This window comes from Nycticebus coucang, chromosome 9, assembly GCF_027406575.1.
Source record: "Nycticebus coucang isolate mNycCou1 chromosome 9, mNycCou1.pri, whole genome shotgun sequence".
NCBI classification, from domain to species: domain Eukaryota; kingdom Metazoa; phylum Chordata; class Mammalia; order Primates; family Lorisidae; genus Nycticebus; species Nycticebus coucang.
In genome coordinates this window covers 55,309,048-55,331,678 of record NC_069788.1, presented here as the reverse complement: position 1 = coordinate 55,331,678, position 22,631 = coordinate 55,309,048, and the positions used below count along the sequence as shown (strand labels likewise).

General features: G+C 41.5%; 1 protein-coding gene and 1 pseudogene across 2 annotated transcripts in view; one reads left to right on the top strand and one right to left on the bottom strand.

The window, feature by feature from the left end:
* DCDC2 (doublecortin domain containing 2) overlaps positions 1 to 22,631 on the bottom strand; it is a 212,660-nt gene that overhangs the window by 121,946 nt on the left and 68,083 nt on the right. The window contains exons 6-8 of the mRNA XM_053601709.1: positions 19,141 to 19,287; positions 16,370 to 16,424; positions 3,150 to 3,312 (exon numbers count right to left, since the gene is read on the bottom strand). Coding sequence (XP_053457684.1) covers positions 3,150 to 3,312; positions 16,370 to 16,424; positions 19,141 to 19,287 — 365 coding nt within the window. The remainder of the gene's footprint in view (positions 1 to 3,149; positions 3,313 to 16,369; positions 16,425 to 19,140; positions 19,288 to 22,631) is intronic.
* LOC128593600 (glyceraldehyde-3-phosphate dehydrogenase-like) lies at positions 7,644 to 8,927 on the top strand (annotated as a pseudogene). The gene has a single exon (XR_008382384.1). The product of XR_008382384.1 is annotated as a glyceraldehyde-3-phosphate dehydrogenase-like (transcript).

Below are 22,631 nucleotides of genomic sequence, written 5' to 3'. Positions count from 1 at the left end.
CGTGGATGTGGAGAGAAGGGAACACTTTTACACTGCTGGTGGGACTGCAAACTAGTACAACCTTTCTGGAAGAAAGTATGGAGAAACCTCAAAGCACTCAAGCTAGACCTCCCATTTGATCCTGCAATCCCATTACTGGGCATCTACCCAGAAGGAAAGAAATCCTTTTATCATAAGGACACTTGTACTAGACTGTTTATTGCAGCTCAATTTACAATCGCCAAAATGTGGAAACAGCCTAAATGCCCACCAACCCAGGAATGGATTAACAAGTGTGGTATATGTATACCATGGAATACTATTCAGCCATTAAAAAAAATGGAGACTTTACATCCTTCGTATTAACCTGGATGGAAGTGGAAGACATTATTCTTAGTAAAGCATCACAAGAATGGAGAAGCATGAATCCTATGTACTCAATTTTGATATGAGGACAATTAATGACAATTATGGTTATGGGGGGGAACAGAACGAGGGAAGGAGGGAGGTGGGTGGGGCCTTGGTGTATGTCACACTTTATGGGGGCAAGACATGATTGCAAGAGGGACTTTACCTAACAATTGCAATCAGTGTAACCTGGCTTATTGTACCCTCAATGAATCCCCAACAAAAAAAAAAAAAAAAAATTTTCTTTCTTTTTCCTGTAGTCCCAGCTATTCAGGAGGCTGAGGCAAGGGGAATCGCCTAAGCCCAGGAGTTGGAGGTTGCTGTGAGTTGTGTGAAGGCACAGCACTCTACAGTGGGCAATAAAGTGAAACTCTGTCTCTACAAAAAAAAAAAAAAGCCTTCTTTTTAATGTTGGAGGAATGACAGGTTCTTCTATAAATGAATCTGAAGATGATCCCTTTGAAGTTGTAAGGGATGACTTCAAATCAGATGTTCACAAACTTTATTCTTTTCTTTCGTTTGGTTCCTACCACATAATGGGAACTCAGTGAACAGCTGGTGACTATGTCACCCTGGTTCCCTTGTTTTCTTGTCACTGAAAAGGATTCCGCAAATTTGAAGTTAAAAAGAACATTAAAAATAAATCTTCATATGAACTCATATTCTGCAGATACATAATGGGGCCAAAAATAGTTAAGTTGCCCAATGTCAACAGTAGACAAGAATCTAGGACCGTTCACTTCCAGCTAATTTCCATCATTGAAATCTTTGACGATTTAGACCCCTTCCATTCCTTCTCTGTGGAACTGATTTATCCACTTCTCTTGTTCTTTTAACCTAGTCTCACACACCTTTCTTCTGACTCTTTAATCACTCATGCAGCTTCCTCTAAAGCCTCACAGAGTTCATGCTGTCTCCTTAGCTCTGAAGCCCACATTAGCTGTCATGCTAAGGACTCTTCGTATCCACTCTGAAAGAAGTGGTATTCCCAGGTGGAAGGAGCACCGCCCATGCATCTGAAACCTGATCCCATCTATCCTCTCCATAGGCACCTCCCATGCCACTGGTGGTGTGTGGGTGAATCCCACGGTGGAAGGGAGAAGAGTCAATCCACTGGGCTGCCTCCCACCAAACTTCCTTGCCCTCAGCATCACTTCACTCTGAGAATATGCTTGGAATGAAACCAAAACTCAACCCTCTCCATAAAAAGCTAACGCGGAAGTTCACAATTTTCATTCCAGACTTCTCTAGTTCACTACGCTTTTACCTCATGTGAATGAAATCTCACACCAGACACCGTGGCTCACACCTGTGATCCCAAGCACTGTGGGAGGCCAAGGCAGGTGAATCACTTGAGTTCAAGATTTCCAGATCAGCCTGAGTAAGAGGGAGATCCTGTCTCTAAAAATAGCTAGGTGGGGACTTCCCATTTGGATCCTCCCCCTCCACTGCTGAGAGTTCTATTCCCCTTTTCTGTTCTTCCTCTTTTGTTCATCATGCTTATCAATCTTTCTCCCTGTCAATAAACTCCATCCTGTGGCTTAAAAAAAAAAAAAAAAGGCTAGGCACAGCGGCTCACACTTGTAATCCTAGCATTATGGGAGGCCGTGGTGGGTAGATTGCCTGAACTCAGGAATCTGAGACCAGCCTGAGCAAAAGTGAGACCCCCTTCACCACCAAAAATAGAAAAATTAACCAGGCATTATGGAAGGCACCTGTATTCCCAGCTACTCTGGAGGCTAAGGCAAGAGGATCACTGGAGCCCAAGAGTTTGAGGTTGCTGTGAGCTATGATGCCCCAGCACTCTACCAAGGGCAACAAAATAAGACTCTGTCTAAAAAAAAGAAAAAAAATCTCAAACCAACATAAATTTTTTTTTTTTGCTTCCATCCTCACTTTCTTTTCCAACATAAATTTTTTAAAATTTATTTTACACCATCTCTCACCTGGTAGTGGAAGATAAAACTACATAACTAATTTTGAAGCATATGTTATTGTTTATTGGTAAAGTTTTGTGTGTATTTAGTATTTTCATGGATAGCAGTAAAATTACCAAAATGTCTTTTCAGCAAAGGCGATCTGTGAATCATAATGAATGAAGGCAAATGTTATAGACATTCAAAAAAGATGACCAGGGCAGTGCCTGTGGCTCAGTGAGCAGGGCACCGGCCCCATATACCGATGGTGGTGGGTTCAAACCCAGCCCCAGCCAAACTGCAACAAAAAAAATAGCCGGGCGTTGTGGCGGGCGCCTGCAGTCCCAGCTACTTGGGAGGCTGAGGCAAGAGAATCGCCTAAACCCAGCAGTTGGAGGTTGCTGTGAGCTGTGATGTCATGGCACTGGCACTCTATCAAGGGTGATAAAGTGAGAATCTGTCTCTAAAAAAATAAATAAATAAATAAATAAATAAAATAAAAATAAAAAAACAAAAAAGATGACCAATATAAAGAGTAGTTGGTAAAAGTGTTAATCAAACACTCTCGGTAGAAGATGGCAAATTTTACCTTTTTTATAAGCCACCACAAGAAATATTTGATCTCCAAACAAGGTTCCTCATAAAACATCTAATTAGAAATAGAAAATGAGCATGAAAAACGGTGACACCTCTCATACATAAAAGTCTTCGCTGAAAGCTCTCATATATGACAATAAGAAGTATATTCTGTGGGCCCAGGGGAAAACAGATCTATTCAAGAATTAAAATTCTATCACAGCCTTTAGATAACAGTAATTAGTAATAACAATATCATAACAAACTTACCACTATTTAGAATTATTTCTTGTGAATTCTTTAACTTTACATTTTGTTTCATTTTTGTCTGTTTTTCTGAATTCACTTCTTCTTTTTTTCCTTTCCTCTTGGGGGGCTGAGGAGATGAGTTGTCACTGGATCCAATAGTTGATTTGGATTGGCGATCATTTCCCTGAATGGAAAAAGACCCTTATTATTGGCAAATGAATTCCCCAGGGATTCCCAATAGATACATGTCAGCAACTAGAGGTAAACAGGCTGAGGCAAGAGATGTAGCTTATTGATTTTGCAGCTGCCTATCTTAATACCTACACTAATTTCAAATTTATCTTCCTAGAATCAGAAATGTCTAGCAGGGGAAAGAGAATAAAAACAAAAGTTAACACTTGTTGTGTATTTAGTATGTACCAGGTGTTCTATAAAAGTGTGTTTCACTGAACCCTCACGCTAGCCCTGTGAGACGGGTACTGTTACCAGTGAGCTGTGTAGAGGAGCAGGCAAGGTTTGCAGGGGAAGCCCACTGAGCATAGCTGGTCCGGAGCGGAGCAGCTGCCTCCAGAGCCACTATAAATCCCAGCTGCCATCACCATCCTCTTCACCTGCACCTCTCTGAATAATCAGCAGATGTCTATTGGATGAGGAAGAATGCATGCCTCCAGTTTGATCAATTAATCTAGAAGTATCTTCTTAACTAGTTGTCACTATGAATGAATGGATATTATCATACCAGCAGGCATACCCAAGCTTGTAGAAATCCTCCAATATTAACTTAGGTGTTGGTGACCATTATGGTCTCTGAGTATCACACATCCGGAGTCACACACAGCCACAGCAGCACACAGCACATACCACATGTCCCCTTCATTCCCGATGGAACTGCACAGCCTGCTTGCTCCCCATGCAAGGCAGCCACCAGCAACAATGGTCCCCACGTGCCTCTCACAATGAATGCCACAAATAGACTCCCAAGTCCAAGAGTGAGCCTGGGTTTTGGTAGCTCCTGTACTGCCCCAGAACAGCTCCTGGGTAACCACATAGCAGCCACTGCAGCAGTGGCTCCTGCAAGGAACAGCCATGCTGATGCTCAGCCACTGCTACAGCCTGAAACTCTCTCTCACTAAGGCGGTGTTGTCTCGCAGATGCTCAGGTGCTAAACTTACCTGAGCGTATAAGGTGTGAGGCTGCAGGTTGTGGGGAAAATGCACATTTCAGACACACAGAGTACCTGGCCCAGCTCCTACTCTGCCACTAACCATCCGTGGGAACATGGGCTAACTCCTAACTGCTTTAAGCCTCGGTCTCCCCATAATTTGAATGGGGTCAGTGTACCTGCCTTTAGGTCTATGATGAGGATGAAAGGAGAAAGTCTTTAAAATACAGTGCCTGCTTTCTCCACCAGCAGGGAGTTAATATCTTTTTCTTAAAAACTGTATCAAACTCACACCATACTGGATGTAATCTTTACGCAACCTCTGTACTATGCTAGTGTCTGAAAATAAATGTAGTAATATTAAACAATTTGCCCAGAAAACTATTATAACTGTTCATTTTAAACATTTACATATTCAGTCATCCAGAAGCATTTAAATGGTTTTAGCCATCACCCAATTAGGAATAGAAAGATTCACAGCCTTACAAATGAAGTTATTTATGCTATTTTGTCATAGCCTACAAGAAAATGAATTATGCATAGATTTATTAACAGTATGAAAACTTGTCCAAATCTATAACACTTTTGTGTAATTTAATTTTCTACTCCAACTGCAATTTAAACATACAATTTCCATTTAATTATTGCAGTAACTGCAACCAGAGGTTGGGGGTTTTTTTCTTTTCTTTTCTCCAATGATTCTTTCTTAAGAATCTTAAGGTCTGCTAGACACTGTCTGGCAGAGGAAATAGATATACGATTATAGTGGAGATTCCAAAAACATAAGCCAAGTCTTGAGTTCCAGTATTTTTCAGTGGAGCCTTTTCATCCCAAGATTTTAAAACTATAAAAGCTTTGGATAAAAAGAACAACCTTTCACAAGCAGTTAGCAAGGCCACTAGAATGTTCAGAGATGCCGCTCAACTTGCAAGGACTAGAATAAAACCAAATGAATGAGAAACTTTAGATCTCAGCAAGATCTTTTTTTACAATTCTCTGGGAAAAGTATCCTTCACAAAAAGGGTAAACAAGAGAGAAGCATATGCCCCACTCTAGCGTGCCTAGGGATTAATACAATTTTAAAAGTCACCTTTCTTGTTCAATATAAAGGGAAGTTAATGATGTATCACATTTCTGACAGGAACACTTGAAATTTCAGGGTAATTTTGGAGTGCTAAGGAAGACTAGTTGATTCAAATAACCACACAGCACATATATTTGGCAATTGACACTCACTCCACTCAAGCATTCAACTGCTGAGTAATAGCTAATCTCCAGACAGTCTGGAGTAAAAAGTAAACTAAACTAAGTGGGGAAAAAAACTGCTTTGAAATCAGAAAATTGAAAATAGGCTGGGTGTGGTGGCTCACACCTGAAATCTCAGCACTTTGGGAGGCCGAGGTGGGAGGAGCACTTGAGGCCAAGAATTCAAGAACAGCCTGAGCAAACCAGGCTGTTGAGACCTCTATCTCTACAAAAAAAAAAAAAAAATAGAAGAAGAAGAAGAATGATATTACTAATAATAGAAAAATTAGCAAAACATGGTGGTGTGCACTTACAGTTCCAGCTACTTAGAAGGCTGAGGCAAAAGAATCACCTGAACCCAGGAATTTGAGGTTGCAGTAAGCTATGTACTAGCCTGGGCAAAAGACCAAGACCCTGTCTCCAAAAAAAACCATGAAATTAATTTTCATGCTTTTCTTTTTAAAAAAAGAAAAATGTGTGCTTTTCTTTTTAAAAAAGAAAAAAAGGTTGATTCATCTAAAGTGTTGATAATATGAAAATCCAAGCTTGATGGTATAAACATGTAATCTTAGCTACTTGGAAAGCTGAGGCAGGAGGATTGCCCAAGAGTTCAAGACCAGCCTGGGCAACATAATAAGACCCTGTCTCTTAAAGAAAAAAAGAAATTACATGATATAAATTACATAATATATAAAGTATATATTTGTTTTATATACTTATAGATTCTATGTGAAATTACATATGGTTAGTGAGAAAGAGGGAAGGATCAAGAGAAGGAGGGATCATCTTTTTTTTTTGTCAAAGCTTGTACAAATGACTTGTAACTTGATTAAATGAATAGTCATTGGTATTTTCAGGACATAGGAGATGGGGGAGTTCTGTCATCTCATACAGCTATCTCAGTAGACAAAATATCATTGAGTACCTTTTATGTGCTATATACATATTAATACAAACATTTACCAAATTTATAAATAAGTATTATTTTCACCATTTAATATATATAGAGAATTAACTTTTTCAAGGTCTAATTTTTCTACCACACTGTAGCATCCCAATGCCCAAAGCGTTAGAAACTCCTTTCGATGTCTGATAGCTTGGCTCCCTGAAACAGGCATCCCAGAAGGAGCACATTATGGCTGCATGGGAAAGTGGGAGGAATCAAGAAACAGCCTAATTTCACAGTGTGTCCTATGAAGAAACTAGACCCTACACCATGCTTCAACCACTGTCCTTGATACAGGGCTCCCCAATTCAGGGCTATAAAGGACCCCCATTTTCTAGGCCTGAGTGAGCTCAGAAATCAGCCTCATCACAGAGCCCCTTCTCTAGGCATAAAAAGGCCCTTTCCAGGCTGCGTTCGCTGAGCGCAAGCAAGGTCACAAAAAAGCAGCCCAGTCCATATCTCGTCTGGGTGGTTCCTCCCAGAGTAGGAAGCACACACCCTTCTGCCTCCACTGGGGCGAGGACTGCAAGGACCCCATTCCTTTGCTAATTTTAGGATTATTTTATGCCTGCAGATTCCTGGCCAATTATGACATGTTCCAGACATACATTCCCCAAACCCCCCTGGCCACGGGATAGGAAAAGCAGTATATAACCCCTAGACCAACGGTTCTCAACCTGTGGGTCATAACCCCTTTGGGGGTCAAATGACCCTTTAACACAGGACACCTGTATACATCCTGCATATCAGATATTTACATTACAATTCATAACAGTAGCAAAATTACAGTTATGAAGTAGCAACGAAAATATGTTTTGGTTGGGGGTCACCACAACATGAGGAACTGTATGAAAGGGTCGCAGCATTAGGAAGGTTGAGAACCACTGCCCTAGACAGAAAGCCCACATGGGCTTCCCACTTGGGACACCCTCCTTTGTTGACAGGGGGTCTGTTCCGTCTCTTTCACTTATCTATCTCTTTTATCAATCTTTCTTTCAACAAACTCTGTCCTTTCCCTTACTCACATAGTCTGTGGTTTCATTCTTCAAAACCAGAGATCAAGGACCCAACATAGAGAAATTCCAGCTATATCCTACCTTTTGCCTCACATGCATTTAAGCCTCTGGCTCAAACAAACAAAAAAAACAAATACAGGGCTCTCTGGTCCTCCCGTTCGTCAGACAGCCACTTCTAGTGCAGCACCAGCCGCATCCCCGAGGCACCATGGTGAAAGTGAAGGTCGGAATAAACGGTTTTGGTCGTATTGGGCGCCTGGTCACCAGGGCTGCTTTTAACTCTGGCAAAGTGGATATTGTCGCCATCAATGACCCCTTCATTGACCTCAACTACATGGTCTACATGTTCCAGTATGATTCCACCCATGGCAAATTCCATGGCACAGTCAAGGCTGAGAACGGGAAGGTTGTCATCAACGGAAATCCCATAACCATCTTCCAGGAGCGAGATTCCACCAAAATCAAATGGGGTGAGGCAGGCGCAGAGTATGTTGTGGAGTCCACTGGTGTCTTCACCACCATGGAGAAGGCTGGGGCTCACTTACAGGGGGGTGCCCAAAGGATCATCATCTCTGCCCCTTCTGCTGATGCCCCCATGTTTGTGATGGGTGTGAACCACGAGAAGTACGAAAACAGCCTCTGCATTGTCAGCAATGCCTCCTGCACCACCAACTGCTTAGCCCCCTTGGCTAAGATCATCCATGACAACTTTGGCATTGTGGAGGGACTCATGACCACAGTCCATGCCATCACTGCCACCCAGAAGACTGTGGATGGCCCCTCTGGGAAGTTGTGGCGTGATGGTCACAGGGCTCTCCAGAACATCATCCCTGCCTCAACTGGCGCAGCCAAGGCTGTGGGCAAGGTCATCCCTGAGCTGAATGGGAAGCTCACTGGCATGGCCTTCCGGGTCCCCACTGCCAACGTGTCGGTGGTGGATCTCACCTGCCGTCTAGAGAAGGCTGCCAAATACGATGATATCAAGAAGGTAGTGAAGTAGGCATCAGAGGGCCCCCTCAAGGGCATCCTGGGTTACACCGAACACCAGGTCGTCTCCTCTGACTTCAATGGTGACACCCATTCTTCCACCTTTGACGCTGCGGCTGGCATTGCTCTCAACAACCACTTCGTCAAACTCATTGCCTGGTATGATAATGAATTTGGCTACAGCAACAGGGTGGTGGATCTTATGGCCCACATGGCCTCTAAGGAGTAAGAACCCCCAGACCACAAGCCCCAGCCAGAGCACGAGAGGCAGAGAAAGGCCCTTAGCTGCTGGGGTGCCCCTGCCTACTCAGTCCCCCACCTCACTGAGAATCTCCCCTTGACAGTTTCCACACCAGACCCCCTCAAGAACAAGAGGGGCCTAAGGAGCCCCACCTTGTCATGTAACATCAATAAAGTTCCCTGAATTAAAAAAAAAAAAAAAACCAAATACAGCCCTTTAATTGCCCCTCACTCTACCAAGATTAGGATTTTTTTTAACAGTTCCCTAGGTTCTTTCCAACAAGATCTCATCAACTCAGGTTTCTTTCATTATCACAAAAAGCCCATTTCCAGCCCCCCAAACATGCCAAAAACATATAGACCACAAAAATATCAAGTTGTTTTTTATTTTATTATTATTATTATTATTTTTTTTTTTTTTGCAGTTTTTGGCCGGGGCTGGGTTTGAACCCACCACCTCCAGCATATGGGGCTGGAGCCTTACTCCATTGAGCCACAGACACCACCCCACAAAAATATCAAGTTTTAAGGCTGAGCACAGTGGCTCAGGCCTGAAATCCCAGCACTCTGGGCGGCTGAGGCGGGTGATCACCTGAGCTCAGGAGTTTGAGGCCAACCTGAGTAAGAGTGAGACCCCAGCTCTAAAAAATAGCCAGGCAGGGCAGCACCTGCGGCTCAAAGGAGTAGGCCATCGGTCCCATATACCAGAGGAGGCGGGTTCAAACCCAGCTCTGGCCAAAAACTGCAAAAAAAAATAGCCAGGCATGTGGCCAGGTGCCTGTAGTCCCAGCTACATGGGAGTCTGGGGCAGGAGAATCAATTGAGGCCAAGAATTTGAGGTTGCTGTAAAGTATGGTGCCACAGCACTCTACCCAGTGCAACAAAGTGAGACTCTATCTCAAAAAAAAAAAAAAATCAAGTTTAAAATAATTTTGTGAGAGCCTTGCCTAACTGAACAGCTGGCGCAACGTGTATATTTCAGCTGTGCATGTGTGAAACATTATAAGCAGGGGACCAGGTCCTGACTCCAGCTTGCATTCCTCTAATTTGTATACCTGGCAGTGGTAAGAGGGAGAAGCCCTTGTTACCCACACCAGGACTCAGTTTTCTCCACGGTAAAATGGAGTTTGGGAAGTATGTGGAATTTGTCTTTATATGTTACCAATTTGCTTCACAGTGAATTTGTAATAATTGGATAACTACACAGGTCTTTTTATCAAAACCTTAGAAATCAAAATATTTGCTCCTGCAAACTACTAATCATAAGATGCACTGGCCGAATGGTTAAAAAGATTATTTAACCTTTACCTTTCAAATATTTCTCTAATTTTACATCTTTTCCACTAGAGGGTGCTTTGATTCTATGTGGTGTTGAATCGCATAGAAGCTCAAAGACAGCTTCCACTGATTGGTTTATTTTTTGAGCTTGGTAGAATTTAAGATTATTCACTTATATCTTCCTTTTGTTTTCAAGGCTAATGTTTTCACCTTGCTAATGTCTGTGATTCTTCCCACTAAGGAGTGGCTTGTGATCTTGTCCCACTAGGCACAGGTCTGTCCCCTGGCTGTTCTGAAAGGGTCTGCTTATCCTCCCGAGACGCTTGCTACCCACCCTCCTTCCCCCTGGACTGGGTACAGCCCATTCTCGTGTGCTCCAGCAGGCGCCCCAGTGCAGACTATGGCAACTTTTACTGGGCTGTTTGTTTGTTTTTTGTTTTTGTAAGTTCTATCAGGCGCCCACCCACACTCCCTTCTTTATACAATAGAACAATTCCTAGAAAGCTGTGCGTGGAAAACAAACTTCTAAAACTGTAGTTCTGTGTCCCTTTAGATTTGCATCATGAGTTCAGGACACTTTTCCAGTTAATCTGGAAGTAGTTTCTGAAGTTGGAAACTAAGCGCTCCCTACACAGCCCCCTTCACTCACAGCCCCTCTTCTCCCTGCCTGGTGGCTAATGATCTATAAAATTTGTGCATTCTCCAGAGAACCAATTAATTAAAGGAAAGGAGTAAATTAATCCTCCTGTTAAAAATCAAACTTGTGACTTTGGATTTACCAGCATACGATGTTCTCTCTGAGCGGCTCCCTGCCAGCCATACACATATCCCCTCGGCAGGTGTATTGCGCTCTTACCAGGCACAGTGAGCACTACCAGGCTCAGTGAACACCTACCAGGCTCAGTGAGCACGTACCGAGAGCAGAGAGCACCTACCGGGTGCAGTGAGCACCTACCAGAGCACCCACCAGGCACAGCAAGCACCCACCAGGCACAGCAAGCACCCACCAGACACAGTGAGCACCTACCAGAGCACCCACCAGGCACAGTGAGCACCCACTAGAGCACCCACCAGGCACAGCGAGCACCCACCAAGCACAGTGAGCACCTACTAGAGCACACACCAGGCACAGCGAGCACCCACTAAGCACAGTGAGCACCCACCAGGCATAGCGAGCACCCACCAGACGCAGTGAGCACCTACCAGAGCACCCACCAGGCACAGTGAGCACCCATCAAGCACAGTGAGCACCTACCAGAGCACAGCAAGCACCCACCAGGCACAGAGAGCACTCACCAGCTGCAGGGAGCACCTACCAGAGCAATCACCAGGCACAGCAAGCACCCACCAGGCACAGCAAGCACCCACCAGGCACAGTGAGCTCCTACCAGGCACAGAGAGCACCTAAAAAGCACAGTGAGCTCCTACCAGGCACCAGCCGCTGTGCAGGGCTTATTCTCCTCCGCACAAATGGAACCTCCTAAAAGAGGCCTCCCCACCACACTCTCTTCCCATATCTTGACACATTTTTCATCAAGCTTATCCCTGATTGCTATCAAACGTATATTTGTGTCCCTCTAAAGAGTGTTTTTCAACCTTTTTTTATCTCACGGACCCCTGAACCTATGGTTAAACTTTCGGCACACTTAGGTTATGTTAATCCAAAAAAAGAGTTAAAACAAAAGAATATACTTACTGTGCTTTGAACTTCTTTTGAAAATAATTTAAGAAGTGATTTTTTAAATTTCCCTGGCACACCTAAGACCCTCTCACTGCACACCAGTGTTCCACAGCACACGCACTGAAAACCACTGCTCTAGAATGCGACTTCTACACACTGAGTGTTTGGGAATCTGGACCTAGAAGCACCAGAACATTCTGCAGGACACAACACGCACGTGATGAATAGATGCTGGGTGGACAAATCAATCAATGACAGTATACTCAAAGAGGATCACAACAGACATCTGCAAGTCCCCTGCATCACATACCTGGACTCCAGCCAGGGCACCGCCTCCTACTGCTATTCTTGCCCTAACCCGCTTCTCTATGACGACCAGGGCCAGAATGAGGCTTTAAATGTGTAAATCAAATGACATCATCCCCCCCTTACTACCCTCCTGTGGCGCCCCATTGTGAAATAAAATCCACACTCCCTGCACACCCTGTGTGATCGGGCCCTACTCGCCTCTCCTATTTCAGCTCCGCCTGCCCTGCTTCCTCCCGCCCTCCTAGCATGCCAGGCTCTTTACCAAGGGCTTGTGTAACTCTGTTTCCTCTGCTTTGGGTGCTCTCCCCACACACTCTGCTTTATTCCTGAATGACTGGCTCCTTTCTATCATCAAGGTCTCAGATTCAGAGAATTTTATACAAATTTGTGCCCTGTTACATTTTACTTTCCCCACAGTGCTTATCACCATCTGAAATCACCTGTGCTCTTATTTACACTTTGTCTGTCCACTCCCATTCTTCCCCCCACCACCTCCCCACACGCACACATGAACGAGAGTGAAGCTCCACGAGCTCCAAGTCCTTGGCACCCAGTAAGTGCTCAATAAAGACACACTGAAGGGATGACTGCCTGAGTGGATGAATGCAGAGTGCTGGGGAAACACTGTGGAAAGAGGAACAAACTGCTATCATTTTATTTTTAAAAAGTCATGGCATGGAAATATGTTTGGTAATTTTGAGTCTTTGCTTTCCATGGGATGAAAGTACATGTTGAGCTTTTTCTTAAAAAGTGACTTTTCAATGAAGACTCTCCTGACACACCTATCTAAATATGTTCTCCTTTTATGGTCTTTCATACTACTCTGTACTTTCCTTTAACTTTTATCATACTTAGTAATTAATTATATATTGATTTGTGGAATCGTCTGTTTAACCGTTGCTGCCTCAAGTATCAGAGCATCAGATAAAGTATCATGTCTTTCTGCTTATCACCGTCTCCCAGGGGCTTAATACCAGGCCAGACACAAGGCAAGTCCAATCATCTGGATCAGCGGTTCTCAACCTGTGGGTTGCACCCACAGGAACCGTATTAAAAGGCCGCGGCATTAGGAAGGTTGAGAACCACTGATCTAGAGGAATCAGTATTCACAGCACAGATTCGAAAAATCTTCCAAACAAGTGGGCAAGACAGAAAATTGTATATGTGTACCAACACATGCATTTATTTTAAAGCAGGAAACACAGTACACATTTTTAATGAAAAATTTAGATTTTCAAATTTTAGAACATAGTAGTAAACATATAATTCCAAAGTTCAGTAAGTGTGAATGCAAAAAGTTGAGTCATGATCTTGGTTCTGACACTGATCTCCCCATGACCTGAGGTCAGTTACTCAATTATACTGGGTCTCTGTTTAACCATCATCCTCCAGCTGTACTGTGAGAATTAACAAACTAATATTTGCACAGTACAAGGAAGGGCTTCTGCCACAAAGTCCTAAGAAAAACAAGAAAACAAAATACAATTTCCCAACCCTAAATTCATGAGTTTTATTTAGTGAAATTCTGCTCACTGCTCTCCCTCTACACACCTGTTGCCTCAAGCCTGGGCCCTCCGTGATTCGCACGGCACCATCTCCCTCTAGCCTCCCTCTCACACACCCTCTCACTCAGCAGCACCAGTGAGGTCTGCTCCAGGCAGGCTGTACTCAGTGCTGGGAGTGATGCTGTCTCTCCTCCTTGACTTTAACCCCATTCATGTGAATAGTCAAATCTCCGACTTTAGTCCTAATGTCCTTGTCATTGCTTCCATTTACAACTGCTTGATACACTGTTTCAACTAGATTTCCTGCATACACCTCCAAATTAAACTGTTAGAAATGAAGTAGGTCATTATTTCTCTGACTGCCCTCTTCTTAGTCATAGGATTACCATTTTCTCAGGCATCCAAGCTCAAAAACCTACAGTTATCCCTGGCCCCAATCTCTCCATTAATCCCATCACTAAGCAAGTTGTTTCTTCACGAACAATAATGACTTCCTGCCACCTCCCTAGTATAGACTCTTAGCACTTTATACCAAGGCAGTTGCAATTCCTTCATAACCAACAATGCATCTGGGGCCTTTAACCACGGTAAGTCTTTCTCTACGTAGAAGATCTGCCACTCCTAAAGTGTACTGGGATTAACATTCTCACCTTCAGTGCTCTCATAGGATGCTCTTTACTCAAGGATAAAGACTAGACTTTTCATCCCGGTGTTCAAGGTCATATAAAAACTGCCCTCACCTACCATTTCAGGCACACGAGAATGGACTAATGGACCCTTTGCTCTGGGCAGCCTGAGGGATACACTGTCCCTGAAAGTCAGGTGCAGAAGCTCCCTGCAAGCCCTCCCCAGCAGTTTGTCCAATGGGAACCTTACTTTTACTTTTGTACTTCCTGTTCCTCATTTCCTTTTTAAATTCAGGTCATACAGGTACTTGCTTTGAAGCAAAGGATTGAATCTTTCCTGTAAAGAGCTTGGCACAGCATTGAGCCCTGGAGTGTTCACTAAGTAACAGCGAGTGCGATGATCCTGCCACATGCCCAAGTCTGCTCCCTTCCTCATGCACCCCTTTGATCTGAAATCCCTTTCCCTTTATCTACTTTTACTTGAATCTTAAAGAGTCTTCAAAGGCATAGCTCAAATTCAACTTCCTCTGTGAACTCCGCCACTGTACATTGATTCCTTCTCTCTCACTCACATTTACTAATCTTACCACAGATTTAATGTTCAGGTCTAGCTTGCTTGTTACCTTTTCAAACTATCCTCTTGATTTTAATTAAATTGTAAGTTGCCTGAGGGCAACAGTTTTGTCAAAAATAGTACTAGAGGGCCCTGAGCCCAGTTGCTCAGTCAGACCTGTAATCTTAGCACTCTGGGAGGCTCAGGTGGGTGGATTGCTTCAGTTCAGGAGTTGAAGGCCAGCCTAAGAGCAGACTCTGTCTTTACAAAGTAGCTGGGCATTGCGGTGGGCTCCTATAGTCCCAGCTACTGGGGAGGCTGAGGCAAGAGGATCACTTGAGCCCAAGAGTTGGAGGTTGCTGTGAGCTGTGACACCAGAGCACTCTACCAAGAGCCACAAAGTGAGACTCTGTCTCAAAAAAAAAAAAAAAGTACTAGAGTCTCAGCAAATGAGTGGTTAATAAATGTCTGTTTATTGTTCTGAATTCATTACTACTCACTCACACAAAATTACTTTACTTTTTTCCAGTAATTTCACATAATAGGACAAAAAAAAGTGGGTGGGGAAAGATCTAAATCATTAGGAAACAGTATCATTGCCTAGCAATCACTTATTTTACAAACCACCAAAATAAGAATGTCATTTAGTTAGCCCAGGATGTGGTAGGAGATGACAAATCAGTTCTGATCACAACTTGACAGGCAATTCAATTGAATGAAAAGAAAGAGAAGCCTCAGTCAGAAAGATTTGCCAGAGCAAATCTTGAGCAATAGTCAAGCATGGTGTGAAACGCATCCCCGTAAGGGAGTACTGACTGACTATACAAATAAGTTAAGTCATTACCCTGATGGGGCACAGTGCTCCCAGCACTCCAGGAGGTGGAAGGAGGAGTATGGCTGGAGCTCAGGAGTTTCAGACCTGCCTGAGCAAGAAAAAGACCAGTCTCTACCAAGAACGGAAAATAAGGCGGGTGCAGTGGCACACACCTATATTCCCAGCCATTTGGAAGGCTGTAGCAGGAGAATCACTTAAGCCCAGGAGTTTGAAGTTGCAGTGAGCTACAACGGATGATCCCACTGCCCTGCCTCGTCAGGGCAACAGAGTCAGCCTCTGTCTCCAAAAAGGAAAAAGAAATTACCTATTACTGGTAAATGCTTGCCACAGTTCCCTCAAAATAGGTACTTAAAAAATGTTTACTGAATTAGCAAATAATAAATGAATGATAGACGAAACATACTCTGAGGGGGACCTAAATATTTGGAATGATTCTCAATCTTTTAGAGGAATATAACTGAGGATTACCACTCTCTTCCCAAAACTTCCCTTTTAGTTTTCATCAGAGATTGAAACAAGACTGGACAGACCACTGATGTGACCGAATATAGTAGTTCTTGTAAGAACTATATAATATATAAAACTATAGTTTTATAGCTCAAATTTTAAACATGACATAAATTATATCAGGTATACATACAAGGAAAAACATTTTGAAGCCTACTTTCTAAAAATGTCAACTCTCTTTTAGGACCTTAATTGTAATATTGAAGTTCTAGTGTTATTTCACATAATTGAGTATATACCACAAGGTGGCTAAGTTTTATGTCTTTGAACTTAATTGCAACCCAAAGGACAGTCTCTCTCTGTGTCAGATAAAAATACAAAACATTAATGAGGAAAGCATCTGATACTTACACTCCCTTTAGACTTTCTGGATCCTACAATAGGAGGTAGTGAAGAAGCTTTCTGACTGTGGAAACAAATTGTAATTTAGAAATTTGAACATCACTTACAAATAATATACAATGCAAGGTAACTGTCATCCCAACTTGTCATCTCAGCCAACAAGTCAACTATGTACGGCCATCGGTGTTTCACAAAAGGTACTGTATACTGTCTCAATGTCACAAAGACTACCACAAAATTTCCAAATTTTATTCCAAAAGATTTTTAATGTTTTCCACTATTTTAATCAATACTTATAAACAAAACTGTAGTGCCACCCTATTTGTAATAACATTTTTATTCAAATGCCCCAATTTTCTATTTGCATTTCAAAAAAATAATTTCCCAATCTGAGTAATGATTTTGCCAGATCGAGTTAAAAATGATAAATGTCCATTGTTTTTATAATGTCTACCTCTGATAGGAAAGTAGAGTACTGGAACACTGATATTTATTAAGCTTTTAAAATAGTCATTATCACCAAATAATAAAAAAAATTATTTTAGACTGTGAGAATAAATTGTTTCATGGCTATCATATCTAGTGAGGATAAGATGGAGTCTGTCAGGCTGGGGCAGACATTACACAGCTGATCTGGCCGTTTTAGTCCAGCCTGACCTTCACCTCCTGTCTCCCATTCTTACTGTTTTATAAATTTTGCTCCCATCTTGAAGATGCCTATCTTGAGCAGTTTAGGTGGACTGATTTAGGAGATTAACTTTTGAATTTAAATGTTGTTTTGAATCAGGAGTTATACTGATTATTGTTTACTATGGATCATGGGTTTTGCTGATTATTATTGAAGATAAGGGTTAAACCTTGAACTTAAATGTATAAAATGGTAATGTTGGAAATAGAATATCAGAACAGTTTTTGGAGAGGATACTCTCACTGTTCTCCAGAATCCCAGCCTTCTGAAAACATTTTGTAAACCTATCCCCATCTCTGCATATTGGCTGACAGGGACAGGCAGCCAGACCTCTTCGTCCAGTAACATCTGTATTTTTAGGGAAAGACTCATCTTAAAACCCAATTGAACCTCTCCAAAAATAGGACATATATATAAAGGTAAATTTTACTGATTTATATGAGAAAAGCCAACATAAGTTACAATTTTTATTATGATCAAGGAGACACGGTAGCTCACAGCAGGTTAATGTGGTATTGCTCAGTGGAGATTGTTAAAGGATTTGATTTCATGGATAGGTAAGGACAGTTAGCAGTAAGTTGCCTAGTAAACAGTTCTAAAGTGCTAGAAAACCACATGCTCTTACATAGTTCAAACATCAGCCCTGAAATTCCATTTCCTCTCTTACTCACTTAGAAACTCTCAGCCAGCTTCTCCATCAAGCTACACAAATTAGGAATTAATGAAAAAAAAAAAAAACACTGGTGACATTCTGCTTTATCTCTGCAGAAAACAACCACAAAAAGTGAGTTTCCAATAGCAGAGTGGTCACAGAATCTCTGTGAAGAGGAACAGAGATGGTTCTACAGACACCATGCATGGGCTAGGAGGTCTTGCAGCCGGGGCCAGAGCTCTGCATGAGTCTCTGTGGTGCCTCTGCTTGGCTGAAACAAAGCATCTTGAGCAAATGTACGAGGTCAGACAATTAAATTCATGAACTCATCACAGATACTACAAACCTCATTGCTTCACCTTGGGAAGCTATGCACTGACACCAGTGCCTAGTCCCCCCATCAAAGCACTTTTTCTAGAATGAGTTCGTGAACTTAATTATCCAACCTTGTAGGACACTTCATAGAGAAAGACTGCTCATAGTGAGTAGTGTGTAATTAAAACTATAATCCTTAAAATCTTACATATGTTCATTATATAGCCAGCCTCTCTGCTTACTGGCACAAGTGGAATTATATTGTTTTATGTTTTACAGTTATTATTATTAACAAAAGGAGTGGAAAATATTTTGGGTATTTTTTTTTTTGGTTTTTTTATTTTTTACTTTTTTTTTTTGCTTTTTTATTTTATTTCGTTGCTTATTTTTTATTTCTTTACTTTTTTTTGTTGTTGTTGTTGAGACAGGGTCCCACCCTATGCCCCTGAGCAGAGTGCAGTGGGCGTGGTAGCTCACCACAACCTCAGACTCGGGCTGCGGGCACCCCGCTGCCTCAGCCTCCAGAAGCCGCTGGGATTACAGGCGCTCGCTGCGGCGCCCGGCTGGGTTTTTCCATTTTTTTCACGAGTCGGGGTCTCACTGTCGCTCAGGCGAGTCTCGAACTCCTGAGCTCAAGCGATTCTCCCTCCTCAGCCTCCCACAGTGCTGGGATTACAGGCGTGAGCCACCGCGCCCGGCATATTTTGGGTTTTTTAACACCCTTGGATATTTCTGTCCAAACCAACTGAAAAACTATTTGGTCTAATAATTGTTAAGACACTAAAACTTTTCATAATATTTGCTATAGAAAAGCTCATTGCCCTGTATCTTCTTCATAAGAATAAATCTTTGCATTTACTATTAAGTTTGGTGCATGGTTAAAATACAAATACATATTACATAGTTTCTCATAAATTCCCCTAAATTATATTTCTGTGCAATAGCTCCCAATCTCTTATCACGACAATAAAAACAAAAATCCATACACATTGTATATGCTTCCATTCTAAGTGATAAATAAGATCATCAATTACACAAAATACAATGGGAGTCAGCAAAAGATCTAACAAGATTTTACATGATAACTAAAGCATAAGAACTGAATAAATAACAACAAAGACTTACCCAAAAGGCCTTCTCATTGCTGACTTGTCAAACATTAATTCACTATAAGGCAATTTCTTAAACTTATCTCTGCCGACAGCCACATAAAACTGCCCATTCTCCAGCTCTGCCCCACTCTCAATAAGTTTTCCTTCTAAAGTATAAAGTCTGTAAAAATATAAATGCCAACACATTTTAAGTTAGAATTTTAACAAGCATTTAAAGAAAGAAGTGCTTAAAACTACAAAGTAAATAAAAACGTTCTGTTCTTAATTTGGCTCATGTGTTACTCTTCTCATTTATTGAATTATAAATGCCTCAAAGTCATTAGATTCCACTAAATTGCCACTGTCGTATGGTAGATATGTGCACTATGCCTATCTAGATCAGTGGTTCTCAACCTTCCTAATGCCGCAGCCCTTTAAGACAGTTCCTGTGGGTCGCAACCCACAGGTTGAGAACCGCTGATCTAGCTGTACAGGGTTTCCTCCCAGTGAACCTGATGATATAGCCTAAAGACCCCCTGTTGCTTCCATACTAAGATTTTAGAGGGGAAAAATTAATTGTGCAGAACGTGGCTCTTTAAACAAACCTAGGATTCGATTGGAGATGGATTCTTCTATTTATATTTTGTGATTTTTTTGTTTGTTTTATTTTAATAGAATCAGGGTGTACAAGTGGAATTACATTGTATGTATATATTTCACAGTGACGAAGCCTGGGTGTGACTACTTTTAAAACTTATTTTCTTAAGGTAGTGGCCAAGCTGACAAGCTTCTGACCACATTCTGTGTAAGAATGGCCCTCAGCCTCAGCAGCACATCCAAACACACACAGAACTGGGTCGGAGAAAAGGCAGGTGAGAGGGCAGGAGGTGAAAGAACCCATTGCCAGTGTTAATGATGCAGAACCGCATAGCATTCCTGCTTCTTTCTTTTCTTGCCGTCCCTCCTAAGCAAGAGAGTGAACATTACATCTTCCTGGAAGCAAGGGGTTTCACAAGAACCTTCCTTTACGGTAAAAGTGCTGCTACAAACTATGGTTAATGCGTTACTTATTAAAAGAACAGTGATAATTTTACTAGACTATTTAAAGTATTCACCAAACTTTTTTTAAAGAACCAGAAAAAACAGACTATTAGAAAATCGAACCAGAAAGTGCATATTTTTGAAGGTTACAAACAAGAGTCAGTAACTGGAAGGATTTCAGGATCAGCAAAAAAAGCCTCAGTCTTCGTAGATTACATAGTAAAAGTTAGTGATATTTGCAAATGCAAAAAAAAAGGAAAAAAGCCATTGACCTGTGGACATATTTACTGATTATATAAATAGCCATATCATATGGAGCTATGAAGTACAATAAAAAACAACCACTAAAATTCCTGAAATGTCTTTGTTTTTAGTTAATATACAATTCCTAAATTCTCTTGTTTTATAATATTGTACTTCTTCGACTCCTACCAGTCTAAATATCAACAGTTAACCCAGATTTCAGGTTTGTTTGGTTTTTTTGCCCTGTCAACACCACGGTTTCCGAACAGCACCACTACTGATACTCTGGATCAGACCATTCCCTGCTGGGGAGGTGGGGAGGCTGTCCTGCACACTGTAAGATGTTTAGTAGCACCCCGGCCTCTACCCACCCCGATCCCCAGAGCTGTGACTACCAAAAGTGGCTCCAGTCTGCCAAATGTCCCTGAGGGACAAAAGTGCACCTGGTTCAGAACCACTAGCCTAAATTCAGAAATTCTTCTTTCATTTTCCTTCAAAATAGTTAGATCTGAATTAGGAGTTAACCTCGGTAGCTAGAAATTAAAAAGCAGCACGCCTGTGAAATCTAGAAACAGCCAGGATTTATTTAACTGGTTCCCTCTGCAGATAGGTAAAAAGTACCAGATCAATTCTAACCCATGATTTTAGCATCTTTTTATGCATAGTATAACTCTTATTGACCTATTTTCTTCTCTTGCTACAAACACAAGAAGCATAAACAGGGAGTCAATTATTTATGAGATCTATACAGATGCATAGGGAGGGTCCAACCATAAGCCTCACCAACGTTCTGTTAAAGGAAAGTGGGCGTGTCCCACGTGATCAGCAACCACACCTCACTCAGATCTGGCATCATGTTAAGAAGTAACTTTCTCTGAGTATTCAAGTGGTTGACTGACATAACCAAATTTCATTTCTATATTTGAACTGGCATACATTTATTTATATGTGTGAATTTGTTCATATTAATGTATGCATGAATAGGTCGATCTGGGCATGAAATCATCTGTATATATCCTTGTGTGATTTATAATATTTATTGGGTGAGTTTACCTACACTGAGTGTAGGTCAAAAGTCAAAGCCATACATCTAAAAAAAAAAATTATTGAAATCTGCCTTAACTTCTGACACCAAATTATAATCCAGAAAAATGAAAAGTTTAAATAAATTTAAAAGTACAAAGTAAAGGCTCAGTGCCCATAGCACAGCATTTACAGCGTCGGCCACATACACCGAGGATGGCAGGTTCGAACCCAGCCCAGGCCAGCCAAGCAACAATGACAACTGCAACAGAAAAATTGCAGCTGGGCACCGTGGCAAGTGTCTGTAGTCCCAGCTACTTGGGAGGCTGAGACAAGAGGATCGCTTAAGCCCAAGAGTTTGAAGTTGCTGTGAGCTGTAACGCCAGAGCACTCTACCAACAGCAACATAGTAAGACTCTGTCTCAAAAAAAAAAAAAAAAAAAGTACAAAGCAAAAACATGGGAGACTATTCTTCTGATTAGATTAAGAAAGAACTAAACCAGACATAAAATTTAATGATCATAAAGAAAGGTTGAAATCCTTCATATTAACCTGGATGGAAGTGGAAGACATTATTCTTAGTAAAGCATCACAAGAATGGAGAAGCATGAATCCTATGTACTCAATTTTGATATGAGGACAATTAATGACAATTAAGGTTATGGGGGGGGGAAGCAGAAAGAGGGACGGAGGGAGGGGGCTGGGGCCTTGGTGTATGTCACACTTTATGGGGGCAAGACATGATTGCAAGAGGGACTTTACCTAACAATTGCAATCAGTGTAACCTGGCTTATTGTACCCTCAATGAATCCCCAACAATAAAAAAAAAAAAAAAGAAAGGTTGAAAATTTGCATCAAAATTCAAGATTTTTAGTTATTATGTTAAGACATTTATATTTTTAACATAATACATTTATAATTATATATATTGTATACATTATAATATCTAATTATATAAGTTTAAAATTATAATTATGTTAATTAATATATATTACCATAAATTCTTAATATAAATGTCTTAACACAATAAATAAGAAAATGCCATGAAGGTTATGTTAACCAGTTTGACAAAAACAGTTCAAATTATATGTAAAACCAGCACATTGTACCCCATGATTGCATTAATGTACACAGCTATGATTTAATTTTAACAAATTCAAGATTTTTATATGTAAAGAAAATGTAAACTAGAAATATACTTAAAACTCACATCAGAAA